Source organism: Myotis daubentonii, chromosome 8 (genome assembly GCF_963259705.1).
Source record: "Myotis daubentonii chromosome 8, mMyoDau2.1, whole genome shotgun sequence".
NCBI lineage: Eukaryota > Metazoa > Chordata > Mammalia > Chiroptera > Vespertilionidae > Myotis > Myotis daubentonii.
Window position 1 is genome coordinate 11,840,985 of NC_081847.1, and position 19,437 is coordinate 11,860,421.

The 19,437-nt window shown below is 49.1% G+C and overlaps 1 protein-coding gene and 1 pseudogene across 1 annotated transcript; one reads left to right on the forward strand and one right to left on the reverse strand.

Annotated features, from left to right (window-relative positions):
- Positions 1-2,977: 2,977 nt before the first annotated feature.
- Positions 2,978-4,570, reverse strand: LOC132240142 (cell division cycle protein 20 homolog; annotated as a pseudogene).
- A 1,414-nt stretch (positions 4,571-5,984) lies between these two features.
- On the forward strand, positions 5,985-7,499 carry LOC132239236 (GA-binding protein alpha chain-like). Its single transcript, XM_059705292.1, is given in 3 exon segments — positions 5,985-6,506; positions 6,508-6,859; positions 6,862-7,499. Coding segments are annotated over 3 exon segments (1,344 nt in total). The 5' UTR covers positions 5,985-6,026; the 3' UTR covers positions 7,374-7,499.
- The last annotated feature ends 11,938 nt before the right edge of the window (positions 7,500-19,437 follow it).

Here is a 19,437-nt window from a genome sequence, read left to right on the forward strand (position 1 = left end):
CCTTACTAGGCCAAAGGGACTTTGCAGACGGGATTAAATTAAGGATCTTGGAATTGGGGAGATGATCCTGGATTATCTGGGTCAGCCCTCTTGAGTCATACAGGTCCTCATGAGGGGGCAGGAGTCTCAGAGCAGGAGAATGAGATGTGATGACAGAAGAGAGGTCAGACGGGGGGGGGGGGGTAGGAAAGGAGAGGAAGGGAGAGGGAGAGAGGGAAAGAGGGGGGAGAGAGAGGGGGGAGAGAGGGAAGACTGGAGAGAGGCGGGGAGAGAGAGGAAGAGATTGATTTGAGGATGTAACTGCTGGCTGGGAAGATGGGAGGGGGCCGTAAGCCAAGGCATGAAGGCAGCTTCTGGACGTTGGAAAAAACCATGAAATGGATTCTCCCCAGAAAGAGCGCACCTCTGATGATCCCTTTCAGACTTCTGACCTCCAAACCACAAGGTCATGAATGTGTGCTGTTTTAAGCCGTAAAGCTTGTGGGATTTGTTACAGCAGCAATGGGCGGCCTGCCTGCTGCTCCTGTGAGCTCAGACCCGGAAGGGAGTGAATTCTGAGGCCCCTCCTGTGGCCTCAGGACTTTCCCTGGGTGGCATGGCTGAGTGTGTGTGCATGTGTGTGGGCACGTGCATGTATGTGTGTGTGTGTGTGTGTGTGTGAGAGAGAGAGAGAGAGAGAGAGAGAGAGAGAGAGAGAGAGAGAGAGAGAGATACGGACAGGGGCAGACTTGGAGACAGTGGCAAACGTCCATTCCCCCACAGCCAACAGTTCCCCTCCTCCTTCTCTTGCTTACAAAAGAATAGTGAGCCCACGGGCAAAATTTGGCTCAGACTCACGCTCTGTTTGGGCTACACGCTGTTTTTTCCAATAATAACTCCTTAATAACAGGAACCATAACAACAACTAGAATCTACTGAGCTCTTCCTGTGGACCAGACACTGTTTTGAGCTTTTTGCATATTTCCCCATCTAATTCTTAAAGCCACAGTATCAGGTATAGGCTTGTTAATATGTATCAGAATACCGATTTTTTCCCCCAAAAAGAAAATGTCTCATATGCACTTTAACTCTCTATTGCCCCGGCTAGACTAGTGCCCGCGAGGTGCTAAGTGTCCAGTAAACAGTTGTTGTGTGAATGAACCAAAGGCCTGGTGGGAGAGGCAGGTCCGTCACACACGTGGATTATTGTCCCCAACCCCAGGAAGTCCCTGGACCATTTGGGGGATGAACTATCCTCTGAGATGAGAGTGTCGGGAAAAGCTTCTGTAATAAGGAGAGCCTGATTCTGAAGGGCGAGGGGAGGGGTGGTGGTGTCAGCACCAGAAGCGAGTAGGCAGGGGGACAGCATGGGGGAAGCCATTGTTGGGGAAAGAACTGGAGACTGGGAGGAAGCCGGAGTGGCTGGAGCCTGGGGGAGAGCGGGGGGAAGGGGGAAGCTGGGACCGAGGGGTTCAGGCCTGCATAGCTCTGTGAGATTCCTGCAGTTGCTCCTACAAATCCGCACAAGCTGGGAGGCTTAAACCACAGGAATTCACTCTCACAGTCCAGAAGTCTGAAATCCAGGTGTCGGCAGGGCTGCAGCCCCTCCGAAGGCTCCAGAGAGAATCCATGCCTCCCCTCTTCCCTTTCTGGGGGCTCCAGGTGTCCTTGGCTTGTGGCCACATCACCCCAACCTCTGCCTCGGTTTTCACTCAGCCCTCTTTCCTTTGTGTCCTCTTCTCTTTGTGGAAGGACACCAGCCCCTGGGTTTAGAATCCAGTCCAGAAAGACACCCTGACCTGAACTTCATGACACGTGCCCAGACCCTGTTTCTGCCAAGGTCACAATCACAGGGGCTGCAGGTGAGGACTTGGACGTATCTCGCTGGGGACGCTGTTCCACCCACTAAAAGCATTTCCCGCAGTGCTTCCAAAACTCACCCTTCCCAGCAGCAAAGGGTCCTGGGAAGTCCCCCCCTGCCACGGTGATTCACCGAACACCCGACAACGAATGGACATCTCCGGCTCTGGGAATGAGGCTCGACACGTTCAACAGGCTGCTGCCTGTGCCTGGTGATATATTTAGGCCGGGAAATGTAATTCAGTCAAGGCCCCCCAAGCCCATATGTTTCTGTCGTTGTGTTTCCATTGGCGAACACGCCAGCCAAAATGAAGATCCCAAAATAAAGCCTCACAAAGATCTAAAATATTTGAGTCAATTTGGGGGTTAGAAAAATCCCCTCTAAGTATGTGGTCCCTGTCTGCCTTCCGTCACCTCTTCCTTACCTCCTGAGAGGTGCCCCGGCCGCTCTGATGCCGACACCCCCACCCTGTGAGCCCCATGCGGACCGTGCCCTGCCCGCCGAGGGACGCGGAGTTCGCTGAGCACAGGGCACAGCCTGTTCCGAGTGGTGTTCTCAGTCACGCGGCCCCTTTCCCCAGCCTCTGCCACATTTAGCCTTGCATCTCTGTCTTTCTTCTAAAGGGCATGCATTATGGATGAGGACTATTTCCTATTCAGCAGCCGCGAACCAGAGAATCACTGGGTCTATCAAAAGCAGCTCTTTAATGCGCTCCCAGATATCAAAGCCCGTTTCTGGCTGAGCCTCCTGGCCTGGCTCTCTGAAGGCGCCCGCTGGACAAAGCTCTCAGGGACAAATGTTTGAAATGTAAACTGCACAGGCGCACACACTCCCACCCCCGGCACACCCAGCCCTCCCGCTGGGATGGGTAACACATCGAGGTACCCCTGGGGTTAGAGTCATTCTAACCTGAGCGAGAACGGGCGTTGGGGTCCAGCCCCAGCAGGTCCAGGGGTTCCCAAAGGTGTGGAAGGAGTCGGCGAAGAAGGAAGGACTCGGCAGCAGCGTTCAGGTGATCATCATAGCCAGGTTCTCTCTCTCTCTCTCTCTTTTTTTTTTTTGCAAGGAGAAGAGAGACATGACTTTATTCGAAAAATAAAGAAAGCAAACATAAAAACTGAAGTGGTGAGTTGGTCCTCAACGGATGCCTTGATGGACAGGCTGCTCTTGGTTGCACTAGCCTTTTCCCGCCCCCGCCGCCGTGCAGGGTCCAACTCGAAGCAGCGCCACATGTGTAGGGTCTCATCTGCTGCTGCTGATGCCGCCGTGGCCCCATCTGGGCTCATGGCCAAACTTAGGGCCTGGGCTGTGTGACCTTTGAGCTCAGCCACCTTGACCATGGTTGGGTACTTCCAAATAACCAGCTGGTTCTGGGCAAAGCCACGACCTGAGATAAGTTCCTTGTAGTGGGAAGACCAGAGGATGGAGCACCCCCGGGAGTGGGCATCCACAGCCTTCAGACAGGCCCCAGAGCAGACGTTCCAGATGCGAATGTGCCGATCACTGGTGCCCCCTCCAGTTGCCAGTCTATTGGACTGCCAGGGACACCAAGCTACAGTCCTGACAGCCCCTTGATGCTGGGTGAATGTCTGCAGGGGAACCCAGCCCGCCTCTACAGCAGCACGAGGCCACACATTGACCAAGTTATCATTGCCGCCACTGGCCAAATGTCGTCCATCTGAGAACCGGCGCAGCCCACACACTTCCTGGCTGTGACCACTCAGTGTGGCCACATGGTGTTGTGCTACCCGAACATCATGGTGATGGATGTGACCAGAGCGTGAGCCACTGGACAGTATGTAGCTATTCCAACGCAGGGCGCCCACTCGGGCAGAATGACTGGTCATGTTCCGAAGCCGCTTCTGCTGCTGACATCCCATAGCTGAACCTCAGCACTGCTGGTGCCCACAGCCAGGTAGCTGCCCTCTTTGATCCAGGACACAGAAGAAGCATAGTCTCCAGGCTGCTCCACCTGCAGCCAGTGCTAGCGCTCCACAAGTACACACTGCGGTCCAAAGCCACGGCCAGCACATCCCCGAGCTCCAATCCACCAGGTTCAGGTACTAGTCATTGCGGATTTCAGGGGCATCCAGGATCCAGTCCGGCAGGGAAGGGATGTAACGGCAGGTCCTCTTGCTGGAGCCAGGCGTGGCCTTCTGGCTGTAGAGGACTTCCAGTCTGTTCTCGTAACCCTCTGGAACTTTTTGTGGTTTCCCGCTGAGCCGAAGGATTCTGGCTTCCTCCACGTCAAAACCGTTCAGGTTCAAAGCCCAGGCTTTCTGACGTTCCTTCTTGGTGGGCGTCTGGCTGTTTTCCGAATGGTTCTCCTTACTCAGGGGGAAGCTGGCCACCTCCATCTGGGTCGCACTGCGATGGAGGATATAGGGGTCCCCGCCAGGTTTGCTGGGGTTGGTCTGAATCTTGGAGCTGGATTTGCCTAGGGTGGAGAGGGACGCAGACAGTCCCACTCGCCTCCTGAGGGAGGAGACCCGCAGGCGGCTGTCAGCCCTGTGTACTCCCTCCCCGCATCCTGTGCCCTGCCACCCCCACTGACCCTGAGTGCGGCCTGGGGTCCTGTCAGCTGGGACCAATTGGCCGCCCGCATGGGTGAGGGGGCGGCCCCGAGGGTTCCTTAGCTTTGTGCTGCCAGTGGCGAGGGGGCGCACTGGCGTTGGGGGTGTCCAGCTGCATCAGGGAGTGCAGGTGGCTGTCAAACAGGAACTGTGCCATGGGAGCGAAGCGTCCACAGGGAAAAGGTGCCCTCTGAGCCCTGTCTGGAATGTTGGGGTCCAACCCTAACAGGTCCAGGGGTTCCCAAAGGTGTGGATGGAGTCGGCGAAGAAGGAATGACACAGAGACAGTGTTCAGTTGACCAGCATAGCAAGGTTCTCCTACCAGGTTCTGTGTTTTATTGTCTTGTTACATCGGTATTTATACTAGTTGATTTAAATATGTTTTTTTTATTAATTTCAGAGAGAAAGGGAGAGGGAGAGAGAGAGATAGAAACATCAATGATGAGAGAGAATCATTGATTGGCTGCCTTCTGCACACCCCCACTGGGGATCGAGCCCGAAACCCAGGCATGTGCCCTTGACTGAAATTGAACCGGGACCTTTCAGTCCGCAGGCCCACCCTCTACCCACTGAGCAAACCAGCTAGGGCTATACCAGTTGATTTTAGTCCTATCAATTTCTATTCCAAAGGTTAGGGCGTTTCTTATCTCCATTCCAGGGAGTAAAGATTATGTAGCTTAAGCATGATTGCTCGTAGTTAAAGCGATTAACTACTCGCCTGGCACTTAGTTAAGGGGTTTTAGTACATCCAAATAAATTATCACAGTTTCTTTATCCTAGCACCTTATCTCTCACCCAAGACCATTTCAGATTGGGTGCCCTCTAGGTAGGACTGTTGATAGAAGCCTTGGGAGAGACAAAGAACAAGGGTTCAAACGCTAGAAGGCTTCTTCAAATGAGAGAAGTGGAAAAAGAAACCATCAACAAAACAACAAGAAACCCCACTGCATGGGAGAACATATTTGTCGACGATATCTCTGATAAGGGTTTAATCTCCAGCATTTACAGGGAACTCATGCAACTTAACAGAAGGAAGACAAACAACCCAATCAAAAAATGGGCAACAGATCTAAATAGATACTTTTCGAAAGAGGACATAAGGAATGCCAAGAGACATATGAAAACATGCTCAACCTCACTAATCATCCAAGAGAAGAAAAACAAAATGACAATGAGGTACCATCTCATACCTGTCAGAATGGCTATCATTGCCGGAAGCCGGTCCATCCTTGCTGCTTGACACAGTCACTGCAGGGAAGAAACATCTGCACAGTATATGTTTCAAGGGATCTGGCGTATATGGCATACTGTTCTTAATATGTTTGCTCCCCTTCTTGGCGCTATGTGTTTTAACCAAGGTCACCCCTCCGAGAAAGGTTGCTTCCCCAGGTAGGGATTTTTCCCTGAAGTTAGGGAGGGAATAAAACCCCTTAACTAAGTGCCAGGCGGGCAGTTAATCACTTTAACTACGAACAATCACGCTTAAGCTACATAATCTTTACTCCCTGGAATGGAGATAAGAAACACCTGAGAGACAGTCTGCATCCAGACGCCTCTAGGTAAGGCAGAAGGCAAACGGGAGGAAGAGGAGGGGCTGAGCTTCTACTTCAACCATGACAAAAAGAGGAGCAGAGGAGCTGGTAGAAATTGAAATTGATGGAACAGAGAAAACAGAATGCACAGGAGAAAGCATTGTAGAACAGCCCTACACCCCAGCTGAATGTGCAAGCCAGGCCATCGACATCAAGGAGCCAATAGGCAATTTAAAGAAACTACTAGAACCAAGACTACAGTGTTCTTTGGATGCTCATGAAATTTGTCTACAAGATATTCAGCTGGATCCAGAACGAAGTTTACTTGACCAAGGAGTAAAGACAGATGGAACTGTACACCTTAGTGTGCAGGTGACTTCTTACCAAGGAATGGAACCAAAGCTCAACATCCTTGAAATGGTTAAACCTGTGGAACCCATTGAAGTAGTCATTGATCCAGATGCTCATCATGCTGAAGCAGAAGCACACCTTGTTGAAGAAGCTCAGGTGGTAACTCTTGATGGCACAGAACACATGACCACCATTTCAGATGAAACCTCGGGAGCAAGTGACAAGATGGGCTGCTGCACTAGAAGGCTATAGGAAAGAGCAAGAACGCCTTGGGATACCGTATGACCCTATACAGTGGTCTACAGACCAAGTCTTGCGTTGGGTAGTTTGGGTGAGGAAGGAATTCAGCATGACTGATATAGACCTCAGCACGCTCAACATTTCAGGACGAGAATTATGTAGTCTCAACCAGGAAGATTTTTTTCAGAGGGTCCCTGGGGGAGACATTCTCTGGGGTAATCTGGAGCTTCTTCGAAAATATGTATTGGCGAGCCAGGAACAACAGATGAACGAGATAGTTACAATTGATCAACCTGTCCAAATTCTTCCAGCATCAGTTCAGTCTCAACACCAACTACCATTAAAGGTATAAACAGCAGTGCAAAGGCAGCTAAAGTACAAAGAGCTCCAAGGATTTCACCTGGGAACAGAACAGGAAACAATGGCCAGATTCAACTGTGGCAGTTTTTGCTAGAACTTCTTACTGACAGGGATGCTCGAGACTGCATTTCTTGGGTTGGTGATGAAGGCGAGTTTAAACTAAGTCAGCCTGAACTGGTTGCACAAAAATGGGGACAACGTAAAAATAAGCCTACAATGAACTATGAGAAACTCAGTCGTGCGTTAAGGTATTATTATGATGGAGACGTGATTTGTAAAGTTCAGGGCAAGAGATTTGTGTACAAGCTTGTCTGTGACTTGAAGACTCTTATTGGATACAGTGCGGCAGAGTTGAACCGTTTGGTCACAGAGTGTGAACAGAAGAAACTTGCAAAGATGCAGCTCCATGGAATCGCCCAGCCTGTCATGGCAGTCGCCCTGGCTGCAGCTTCTCTGCAAGCAGAAAAGGATAACTGAGCCTAGGACCTGCTGGGATTTCAAGGTCTTTCTTAACTCTGAGAGCACGCATTGCTCTCACCTTTATTACTGAATTTGAATCTTCCTTTATTTCTAGACTGTACAGTCTAGTGCATGATTTTTTAAATAAATATTTCATGCTCTTGTGAAAAGAAAAAAAAGAAACGCCCTAACCTTTGGAATAGAAATTGACAGGATTAAAATCAACTGGTATAAATACAGATGTAACAAGACAATAAAACACAGAACCTGGTAGGAGATCCTGGCGACAGAACCTGGCTGGAGAACCTCGCTATGCTGATTAACTGAATGCTGTCTCTGTGTCATTCCTTCTTCGCCAACTCTGTCCACACCTTTGGGAACCTCTGGACCTGTTGGGGCTGGACCCCAACGAACAGGGGGCGATTTCAAACATGTCACCAAACGTTTGCAGGCAGATTGAAAGTAGTGACATTCCTGTTCCTGACGGTGCTGGGCATGTTGGTGCCCACACTTTCCCCTCCTCTCTCTTTATTCTCCTAACCCAGTGGTCGGCAAACTCATTAGTCAACAGAGCCAAATATCAACAGTACAACGATTGAAATTTCTTTTGAGAGCCAAATTTTTAAACTTAAACTATATAGGTAGGTACATTGTTATTAACTTAATTAGGGTGCTCCTAAGCTGGCCTTTGCTAAAAACATCCTCAATCTGATTGAGGTACGTTCGCTGAGGTCGACCCCTTCCAACTCTCTCATCCACACTCGTCTTGTATACTTGTTTCGTCTATCTCCTTTCGTTCATCCTCTCTATATGTCCAAACCATCTCAATATAGCTTTCTCAATCCTCAACACTACATCTTCTTTCATTCCACAACGTTCCCTAAAATTAACTTAATAAACTTTACTTAAAGTTTTAAGTCAACTTCGCACTGTACGTGCGCGCCTGCACATGGTATTTTGTGGAAGAGCCACACTCAAGGGGCCAAAGAGCTGCATGTGGCTCGTGAGCCACGGTTTGCCAACCGCTGTCCTAACCCAGCTCAAAAATAAGGGGAAATAAGAAGAAAGAGATGCTGGTCAAGGGGGGAAACTTTCAGTTATGGGATAAGTTCCGGAGACCACACGTGCAGCATGGTGACTATGGTTAACAATACCGCACTGCATACTTGAACTTTTCAAACACAGGACTTCAGCATTCTCTACACACACACAGACACACAGACACACACACACACACACACACACACACACACACACACAAATGGTAGCTATGAGAGGGGGTCGGTGTATTAATCAGCTTGCAGTCACCATTTCCCAATGTATATGTATACATCAAGTTGCAACTCTTAAAATACACAATTCTTATTTGTCAGCCATACCTCCATAAAAGTGTAAAAACTTAAAGAAGGAAAATCAGGATACAAACTCAATTGTAATAATCCTCACTATATATGCAGAGAAATAAAAGCTGACAAAACTTACCCTTAGAAAAAGAGACAACTACACTGGAAAGAGGCCAAAGATAGTAACAGTGATTACTTGGGTAATTTTCTTCTTTCTATTTCTAAAATTTCTATTATTAGCAGGTACTCGTTTTGCTAGCTAGCAAGTTTCTTAAAACCTGCTTTCAAACCCTATTCCTGAGACATGGAGACAAGGAAGTGTGCAAAAGTTGTCATATCGCTGCGCTGTGGATTTTTCCAGTCACGGTAAAAAATGAAATCCTGATATTGCTAATACTCACTGAGTGCTAACTATGTCCCAGATACTGTTCTACATCCTGTGCATGTAATCCCTCTTTTAACTCCCTATGAGATGGATGCGATGACTATCCCTACTTTACAAATGAGGGACCTGAGGCACAGAGAGGTTGAGAGACTTGTCCAAGATCACACAGCTGGTGTAGGCTGATCTTGGACGTGAAACCCAAGGCTCTCAGTTGACTTCCCTCACTGCCTGTGAAAAAGCTAGCTGTACATCCATACCAGTTAGAATGTGCTCTCCCCGCAACGTGGAATGCGACGCAGCCGTTAAAAACACGAGGTGGCTCTGCACAAACCCTTACGGAAAGTTCTCCAATACACAGTGCTAGAGGCGGTGTCTGGGGGATGCCCCCAACCGAAGTCTCCTGATTTGCATCTAGCGAGGAATGATTTTTCCCATCGGATGGGAAACAAATGAGATGAGCCCAACTGAGGATCATCCTGAAATAATGTGGTGATCACTAAGTATTTTCCAAAAGGCATTTGCACACATCGCCACGTGGGGAACAGGAAATGCTTGCCAACTTCCCCTGAGCAGTCTCTCTCTTTCCCTCTTCCCCGGGGGAGTCCATGTCACTAGAGAGAGGAAGAGAGCGCCACCCATGGAACCTGCCTCCACTTGGTCCCTCCCATTGGGTGGCCTGTGCGGGCAGCCACCATGGCCCCCCGGGGGAGTTGGTACGAAGGAGAGGATGCCCCCCCATCTGACTCTCATTGGGGCGTCTGGTTGAGTGGGGAAGCGGAGATGGATGTTCAGAAACTATCAGACATTTGAGAAAAGAGCCGGAACCTCACCAGCAGAGGCTGAAGCCCTGTGGGTCACTTCTGGGTGATGGTAATACTGGTTTGGGTCGAAGAAACACCTTTAATAGCTTCATATGGTGTCTCTCCACATCTTGAGCCTCAGTGGTGTTGCTCATTTAAACACAAAACAAAATTAAGCCACTGGGGACACCCTTGATTTTGGTAAGGTCATAGCATAACATAAAAACACACATGTCAAATGAAACCCTACAAAAACATGATATCTTTTCTATGAATGTATATAGAAGTCATCTTATCCAGTAAGACTGGAAGCCAAAAAGTGAAGGCAGGGGGGAAATTGTTATCTCATTAAATTGTTAATTTATTTTATTTGCAATGCATCAATTTCACATCATTCACCAGTCATTCTCTGTAGGGCCAAGGCCTTCTCTTAACATCTGTGCCAGCCAATTGGTGGGCTGTGTCACCTTTCTTGCACAGATTAACTCACTGAGGCAGACCTATGATTGCTAGTGACAGTTTGAGGAGGAGCGAAAACTTAAATACAGTGATTTAGAAACCCCAGAGCAGAATCCTTCTAGAGTGCTAGCAGTTCCCTCCAGTGTTTTATAGTTGTTCCATCTTCACACGACTCAATAGCAATTCATTTAGGAACTCAACTTGATTGCATTTTCCCAAGGGACGAGTCTTTCACACTCACATTTACGGGTTTACCTAACGTTTGCTTGAAATTTGTATTCGAGTCAAGAAGCACGACTGGCAGACACAGGTCTGGGACTAAACCCGGCTGATCCTCGGTGCACAAATGATTCTGCTGGTGGGAGAAGCCACGAGCCAAAAGTGGGTTGCAAAACCACAACCTTGCCTTTACAAAAAAAAGGAAAAGAAAAAGCGGATTGCAAGAATTATTCTTGCAACGCGCTCCCCTGACAGTCTGGTGCATTGCTGCAGCGATGAGTGTGATGCTGTATTAAACGTAAATCCCCAAACTGCTTTCCTTCTGGAAGCCCTTCTGTTGCTCCAACGCCATCTGCTGAACCCTTCGCTCCACACACCCGGGTGTGCAGGGTCCCTTATGGGGCTGGGAACTCCCTCACGGCGGGCCCATCCCATCTCTGAGCCAGGCCTTGGTCTGGGATTCAGGCAGAGTCTTTGCTCCTGGTGAGTTGCCCAGTTGGTGGCTCTGGCAGATTCTGTTTCCCATAAACAGCATTTCCTGACACGTGCTCTTCTCTCCCGTGTCTACGCCCCCCTCCCCTGAAACTGGTGAGGCTTCGAGATGCTGCAGTGACACTACGTGACCCCGCAGGCAAGGTCATCGCAAGAAGCGCCCACCTGTCCGAATTCAAACAACGGACTCGGACACAGAAGGATGGCGAAAACGAGAGTTTTACTACGCGCCCTGGAGAGTGGGTGTGTGGCTGGTTGTACAGGCACACCCGGGGCAGCAAACACAGCCCCTTTATTCAGTCCCTCCTCCGGCTCCTCATTGGCTGAGCACCATGGGGTCACCTGGTTTCCTCAGACGTGGCCTAGGTCTTGCGGTCTCCCATTGGGCCATTTAAAACAATTGGGCTGAGGCCCGTCTAGCTGCTTCCACCTCCCCTGTCTAGCCGAGGCTAGAATATACAGTGCTCCCTTCTAAATGCATTCACAGGCTTCCAGCCTGGTCCCGCCCGCCGGCTCTGTCGCCTGGACCCTGCAGTGCCCCACAGTGTACCCTCCACCAGCAGCCAGGGGGCATCTGTTTAAATGGACGTTACATTATGTCATTCAAAGCCTTGTGGTGGCTCCATCTCATTCAAAGTCAAAGCCAAGTGTCCCCCAAGATTCTGTACAATCCAGCCTGCATCCGCCCCCCTTCCCACCCCCACACTCTGCTCCTGCCACACTGGCCTCCTCACTGCTTCACAGGCATATCAGACACACTCCCACCTCAGGACCTTTGCACTGGCCTTTTCTCTTTTCTGAAGTGATCCTCCCCTGCATATCTGCATGGCTCAGTCTCTCACACCCTTCACATCTTTACTTAAGTCAACTTCTCAGTAAGACCTTCCTTTGCACACATTCCAAAACTTCAACTCATGCCAACATTTCATATGCCCCATTTTGCCTTATATTTTCTCCTTAGCATTGATCCAACGTGCTACATATTTTATCTTCTTTACTGCCCGTCTCCCCCGCTAATACTTCAAGCCCGGGGGGCAGTCATTTTTATCTGTTTTGCTCACTAGCACCTAGAACAAAGCCTGGTGCATAATAAATGCTCAATTATTTGTTTGATGAATAAATGAAAGAAGTTCTTCAAGACTCAATCTAAGCCTCGATTGTGATAGGAAACCCTTCTGGTGAATAGCCACCTCCACCCCCAACCAGGGGTAGGCACCTATCAGAACACATTAAAGTCATCGTCACCCTCATCGGTGTCATTACCACTCACCCTGACTACATAACAAGCCCTCTGGTACACTCCTTCTATTAGAATTGCCAGTGAAATACAGGGTACCCAGGGAAATTTGAGTTTCATGTGAAAAATTCAAGATATATATATACTTTTAGTATAAGTATATCCCAGGCAATATTTGAGACATACTTACACTTGGAAAAAAATTATTTATCAAACACATTAGGCACAGGCACCTGCATTTTTATTTGCGGAATCTGGCAACCTTGCTTATACACTTCATGCCATTTAGCCGTCACGAGGGCGGCATCATTTTGTAGCCGAGGAGATGGCACCGCGGGCTGGAGGTGGGGTGGGTGGGGGTGGGCAGGAAAGAGAAACTAGAGGAGCTTTGGAATGCTGCCAGAGAGCTCTCTGTCAAACCTGGGAACAAAAGGAAACACAGAAAGTTGGAACCACCTGCTATTTCAAATGAGGGAATAAAAAGAAGTGACAAGAGTGTCTTAAATTCAAGCCAAGAGAAATGAGCTTCTGCTGCTGAAAAATGAATGAAATGAGACTTTGGGGAAAATAGATCTTCCATTGTTGAAGATAAAATGATCCATCTTCGAGAATGGCACAGGCTCTGCGTAAGACATGAGAGGCGGTCCAGGCCGCTAACAGGACTCCAGGGGGAGCCCAAGGCAGGTCCCCTCGCTGCGGCAGCATCCTGCACCTGCAGGGAAACAGGTTGCGGGTGCACCCGCTCAGGGGCGCCACCTGCAGGAGGGAGCGCGGCACTGCTGGGTGATCAGTTGCCCTCTGGTAACAACCAATGAGCCACCTGCCCCGTCTGTTACTGAATGCAAACCTCCCTCCACAGCCCAAGCGCCCCTCCTGGCACTGGAAGCAAATTTCTTCGAGCAAATTTCTTCTTTTTTGGTAGTTTTCATGCTAAACAGCATATATGTTACATCTCATTGTATTAACTTCTCTCTCCCCCCAAAACTGGCAGGGATTTTTTTTTAATAATTTTTTTTAATATTGTTCATGGCTGAATCTCCAGTATCTAAAACAGTGTTTAGCATGTGAAAAATACTCAATAAATATATGTTAAATGAGTTCATGAATGAGTGCAGCTTCCTTGAGAAAAAGAGGCATGCTCTTTCCCCCTCCTCCTCCCCCCCACACCCCTTTCTCCCTTCACACCCGCAGGAGATCTGCCTGGTAATGGTGAGTATCCGGGTCCATGCAGGGGAAGACGCCCCGAAGAATGATGGAGCAACAGGAGAGGCAGGAGCCTGGCTCCCTGCACCCAGCAGCACACACCTGCCGAGCAGCTCACACCTGCAATACTGTGAGACCCAGAGGAGGAAACGGACGCACCCAGGTTAAGCCATTGGTACGGTGGCCTCTGACAGTTGCAGCATCCAGGGAGAGGCGAGCTCAGAGGAGAGGGCGCTGGGCTCTGCATGGGGTGGGCATCAGGGAAAGCGCCCCCCCCCCGAAGACCACGATGACTGGGTCTTGACAGATGGGCAAGGGAAGAGGTGTGAGCCCCAAGGCATGCTCAGGAAACAGCAAGTAGATGGGTGGGTGTGATGGATCGCCAGGGCCGGAGTAGGGGGGTGAGCGGCACGGTGGGTGCAGGCGGGGTCTCATTTGAAGCTCAGCTTTGGGGGACATGTTCTTTCTGGTTCTGGCTCCTCTGCCTGGGCGAGAGTCCTGTGGGCCCTGAGATTTGGGGTTGAGGAGAAGGCAGCCCCTTGGTTCTCATTTTGGTCTGACTCCACCAGCAGGGCTTTGTCCCTTGCTCTCACAGGAAGTCCCTTGCCTGGAGGGGATCCGGGACTCCAGGGTCACCTGGCCATCCCACCACCAAGAAGCGCCTCTGTCTCTCTCTGATTTCCTTTCTGATGTGTCAAGCACATGAAACCGTCGGCTGTCCAGGTGCCCTGACCGCTGGTCCAGGAAACACAGCCACTCTACATACAATCTCCCAGAAGCAATCCTGATGTCTTCAGGCTGATTTGGGTCCAAGCTACAGCCAAGAGCCCAGAAAGAACCTACATTCCGCCCCTAAAAGCCAATGACCAAAATGACCCTGGGGGTGTCACCTTGCAGCGCTGCCCCCAAAGCATCTTTTGTCCTTGTAAGATGTGCTTTTCACTGCGCTTTCTGGGAGAGAATTGGCCTGGTTCCTGAAAACCCACTCTAATTGGGTATAATTTTTAGAAATATAGTAATTAAGGCTCACTATACTTTGCAGCTTAAATAGAACTGAAATTTTATGGGAACAGGAGCATTAGGAGGAAATAGTTCTAACATCGGAATTCACTGACCTCACTCCTTAAAGGAAACTGGCTGTTCGGACCTCAGAGAGCTGGTGTCCAGAAACCACGCCCTTGGTGGCCACGTGAGAGCAGGAAAATAACAACAAAAAAGAGTCCTGCCCTGGCTCTCACCAGCCTGTGAGTGCACACTTAGAGAACAGAAGTTACAAGTTGGTGGCCTACCGTCCATTTTCTGCCTTTCAAGGGGTTTTGTTTGTTCGACATTTTAAAGTTCGGAAATTTCACATAAAATATGTGTTTTTCAGCTTCGCTTGACCTCTCAGAGACCAGGCAATGCTGAGCCTGCATTCCCATCTGACAACAATGGGCCGCTGCCCCCAACAGACAAGACACATGCTCTCCACTTTGCCTCCCTAGCACTGCCCACTGTCAACGCTGTTAGTGCTTATTCTTCAGGTAGAAAAGTCATTCTCTGGATCCACATCTCTATCCGCAGTGGGACAATATAAGATTGAGGGACAAATCGCTCCAGAAAATTTGGGGTTGATCCTCTCAGTTTGTGGATGTTATAAACATGGCTATGCCATTATTGACACAGAATATCCCTCCATCAATTCTACCCAGCATCTTTGTTGTTTAGGGTGCCATGCCTGGCCCTGGTAGACATGGGAATTTGTAATCCTTTTTCTTATCGGTGAAATTATGGTCTCCAATTCGTACCACTTCCGCTGCCCGAGTGACTTTGCTGTTCCCCCTGGTAGAGAGAGAATGCATTTCTCTACTCTTTGATCTTGGGCTCAGCCACATGACTTGTTTGGTTAATGGGACTTGGGCAGATGTGACACAAGCATAGGCCAATGCAGATATGCTGCTCTTGACCTTTTGCCATTGCCATGAGGTGTACACACTCCAGGTGGCTGCTGATCCAAGAAGAAAGTGGCCTGGATCTAAGCCCCAAAGAACCCGGCCTTGATCAGGCAACCCACGGACATATGAACTGGAGGGAATGATTATTCTTATAAGCCACGAATTTGGGGATGGTTGTTATGTAGCAGGGTTGTGGCCCTGGTTGGCTGACACATTTGCTACCATTGAATCTCGTCAGACCCTATTCAATTGGTGGCCTGGACCTTCAAGGCCTCCGAAGGTTTCTCTTCCTTTCTGAGACTTCAGTGCTGCAGGCTCATTCAATTAAAATGCACAGCCCTAACTGGTTTGGCTCAGTGGGTAGAGCGTCGGCCTGCAGATTGAAAGGTCCCAGGTTCGATTCCGGTCAAGGGCATGTACCTTGGTTGTGGGCACATCCCCAGTAGGAGGTGTGCAGGAGGCAGCTGCTCGATGTTTCTCTCTCATCGATGTTTCTAACTCTCTATCCCTTTCCCTTCCTCTCTGTAAAAAAATCAATAAAATATATTTTAATAAAATAAATAAAATAAAATGGACAGCGTGTCCTCTCCGTGAGGTAAGAAGTGAGACAGGTTAATTGTGGGCCTTTCATTCCAGTCGGCACCCACTAGCCCCTGGCGCTGTTCCCTCCAGCATCTCAACTTGGAATGCCACCAACTTAGTCCCAGCCAATCCCCTGACTCGGGTTTCTAAGTGTCACCAGAGTTGAAGATATAAATGTCATACTCAGATTGGCTTTGTCTTGCTTTCACATACAAATTGGAAATACATGTGACCACTATGCACCTCTGGACAGCTGATAACCAACGCACATGGGGCCATAACATCCTCAGGGGAAGGTGCTGGGGCTCAGCAGGGCACAGCGATGCATTCATTAGAGACCTGCATCGAGGACTTCAGCACTGAGTTGGGGAGAGTTGGCTTATACAAATGGCAGACGGAGGAACTCGGGGCTCTCTCTCCATGCCCAGCCTTTAGATGTCAGGGTTCATCGAGGCCCTGGGCCCTGCCTTCTTCCCGTGGCCCTCTGCATCTCTTTCCAGGAGACCTCATCTACCCCCAACTCTTCAAACTGGGTCTCTCTGCCTCTGTCTAGTTTCGAAGCCTAGACTCACAAGTCAAGTGCATATTGGATAGGTCCACTTTGCTCTCCCACCGGCATCTCAAATGCAACATGTCTAAGGTGGATGTGTTGCTCTCTCTGCCCATTCCGTTTCCTCCAGTCTTCTCCTTGGCCGTCAATGGGACCATCCAGTTGCTCCAGGCAGAAACCTGCAAGTTCTCCCTGGCGTCTCCCTTTCCTGAACCTACACACCCCACGTCTGATCCAAGTCCTTCCAATGCTATTTCCACAATCCACCTGCTTCTCTCTCCGCCTCCTGGTTACCGTCCTGGATCAGGCCCTCAGACACCTCCCCTCGATGACTACAATAGCCTTCTCCCTCCCACTGCATCACCACCACGGCCTGAGTGAGACGCTGGCTATCTGGAAAGGGACTGGGTGACAGTGATGGGGAACTCCATTGGCAACCTGCAATGTTCAGGACCCCCCACCAAAGGAACTGTCCCAAACCCCACATGAATTTAGAAGCTCCCACCTGACATTTACATAGGAGAAAAACGTTTTAAAACTGCACTCCTAGAACTTAACTCCTGTTTACATATAAAAAAGGGAATTTTTGCACGACTCTGACAGATCCTGGCTTTTTTCAGGAATGTAACTATCATGTAAACATAAATCAAGAAGAGACTGTATGTCTCTTTGCTTTAATGTTTTAAGAAGAAATATTGGCCACTTAGGAAAATCCCCTCACCTACAGCAGTTGCAGCCCTGCTATCTGAGCACCGATGCACACACGTGGGTCGCTGCACCTGCGGCTCTCGCCCTGTGTTTCCAGAGCTGGGTACAGGTGAGCACCTGTGAGTACTGCTTATCTTCTGGCTGTTATACAGCAGCATTTGCTTGCTGGCATGTGTACTATCTTACTAGAAATTATTTTCATTTTCTTTCTCCTACACATGATACTTAGGGCAACCCATACACTTATTTGAACGTGTATGTGTAGACAGGTTGTACTGTCTCTCAATTTTGTTTCGTGAGGGTAACAGAGGCATCACAGAGCATGTTATAGTGGGACACGATGAGTCTGTAGGGTAGGAAACCACTCATTTGGAGACAAATATCTCTGGGGGAAGGTGGGCTGCTGAATGGTGGGGAGAAATGCGCAATGCGGAGGATTAGCAGGTAGTTTGCAGCTGGAAGGCAGTTAAAAGTAAGGAAACGGGAAAAGGGGGGCTTCAAACATTCTTTTAGATGTGGAGATTATTTTTGTTCAGAAAATTAGAAAGATATACACTTCCTTCAAGGTCAGCAGACTTGGTTTTTCGTCTTTATCGTCAAAGGAGAGTGAACCACCCCAGGGGTCTTTGGGTTTCCGGATCCGGGAGACAGCCTCCAGGTGGCCTGGGTTTCCTCCCTCCCTGCCCCCTTCTCTCAGGACTGGGCAGAGCTGGGAAGAGGCCACAGTGGAGCAAACGACTTCTTTCTAGTTTATCAGCCAGGCGGGAGCCCCCTGTAGACGATCTCCACGGGGTCAGGGTGAGCTGGGGCCTGTGTGGTTCAGGGGCTGGCAGAGAAGTCTGTGCAGACGCTTAAAGTGTTCCCTTTTGTTCTGTTTCTTTTGCCTCAGAACTGCTGTCTGTAGAAACATACTGTTTTGTTTCATTAAAAATACACTGAAGACAGACATGTTCCCATTAATTAGCCCTTTATCCAAGACTGTAGAGAAATCAGGGCACACGATTGCTGAGAAATGCCGACACCCAGGGCTCCTCTCTTCCCCACACACACAGGCAAAACAGTGGCCGGTGACCGCAGCGTGGGGGGCGTCTACAGAAATGTGGATGAAAATGGGGTCTCCTACGCAACCTAACAAGTTCAGGGGCGGCCCGATAGCAGCCTTAGGAACTCAGAGACCTAAAGTAACACATAGGATGGTCTGAACTTAAGCCTTCACTAAAAGTGAGTCATGACTAACCAGTAAAAGTAGTCATGTGCTAGGCCTGTCGCTTCCTTGACAAAGTTCAGTCTTAACTGAGCCTGTCTAGTGCATCTATGACAGCGGTTCTCAACCTGTGGGTCGCGACCCCTTTGGGGGTCGAACGACCCTTTCATAGGGGTCGCCAAAGACCATCGGAAAACACATATATTGTTTTTGTGATTAATCACTATGCTTTAATTATGTTCAATTTGTATCAATGAAATTGGGGGTCACCACAACATGAGGAACTGTATTAAAGGGTCGTGGCATTAGGGAGGTTGAGAACCACTGATCTATGACAACATACCTATGGAATGTCAGAGTAATCCCTTTTTCCAGACCCTCAGGGCACAATCTCCCGCCAGGAGACCACAGAACCCCTCACTGTTCTCTGTTCTCCCACTTACAGCTCTATGTGCCGTAAATATTGTTAACTGTCCTATACCCACCAACGTAAAAATATGTGTCTGTGTTTACCCAATCTCAGAGATTTCCCCACTTTGCTTTCTCCTGCCTCCTTAATCTATCACCAATGGAATTCATGTAACCCCCTACGTCTGTCTTCCCCTTTGATGATAAAATAAGTGCTAAAACTGCCTTTTTGGGGAGCATTTTTTTCAACCCGCTGAGAATTCCCGGGAATTGTCACCAGCTTGGCTCAAATAAACTCATAAAAATTCTCGGCAGGTTTGTAGGTTTCTTACACCAACCGGAAAAATATATTGACAACTTAGATATAAGGTGAATCCGCTCAGGGTCAGCTATTGCTCTCAGGGGATGGTTTTAATGAACGTGCAGATTCTTTCTTTCCGACCGATGCAGTGTTCACTAGTGAACCTATGGTAGAAACTCAAATGATATTTGCTACGTTTTGTGGGAATGAACCTCTCATGGTTCCCTTTGTCATTCTTCCTTTATAATTGGAGTCTC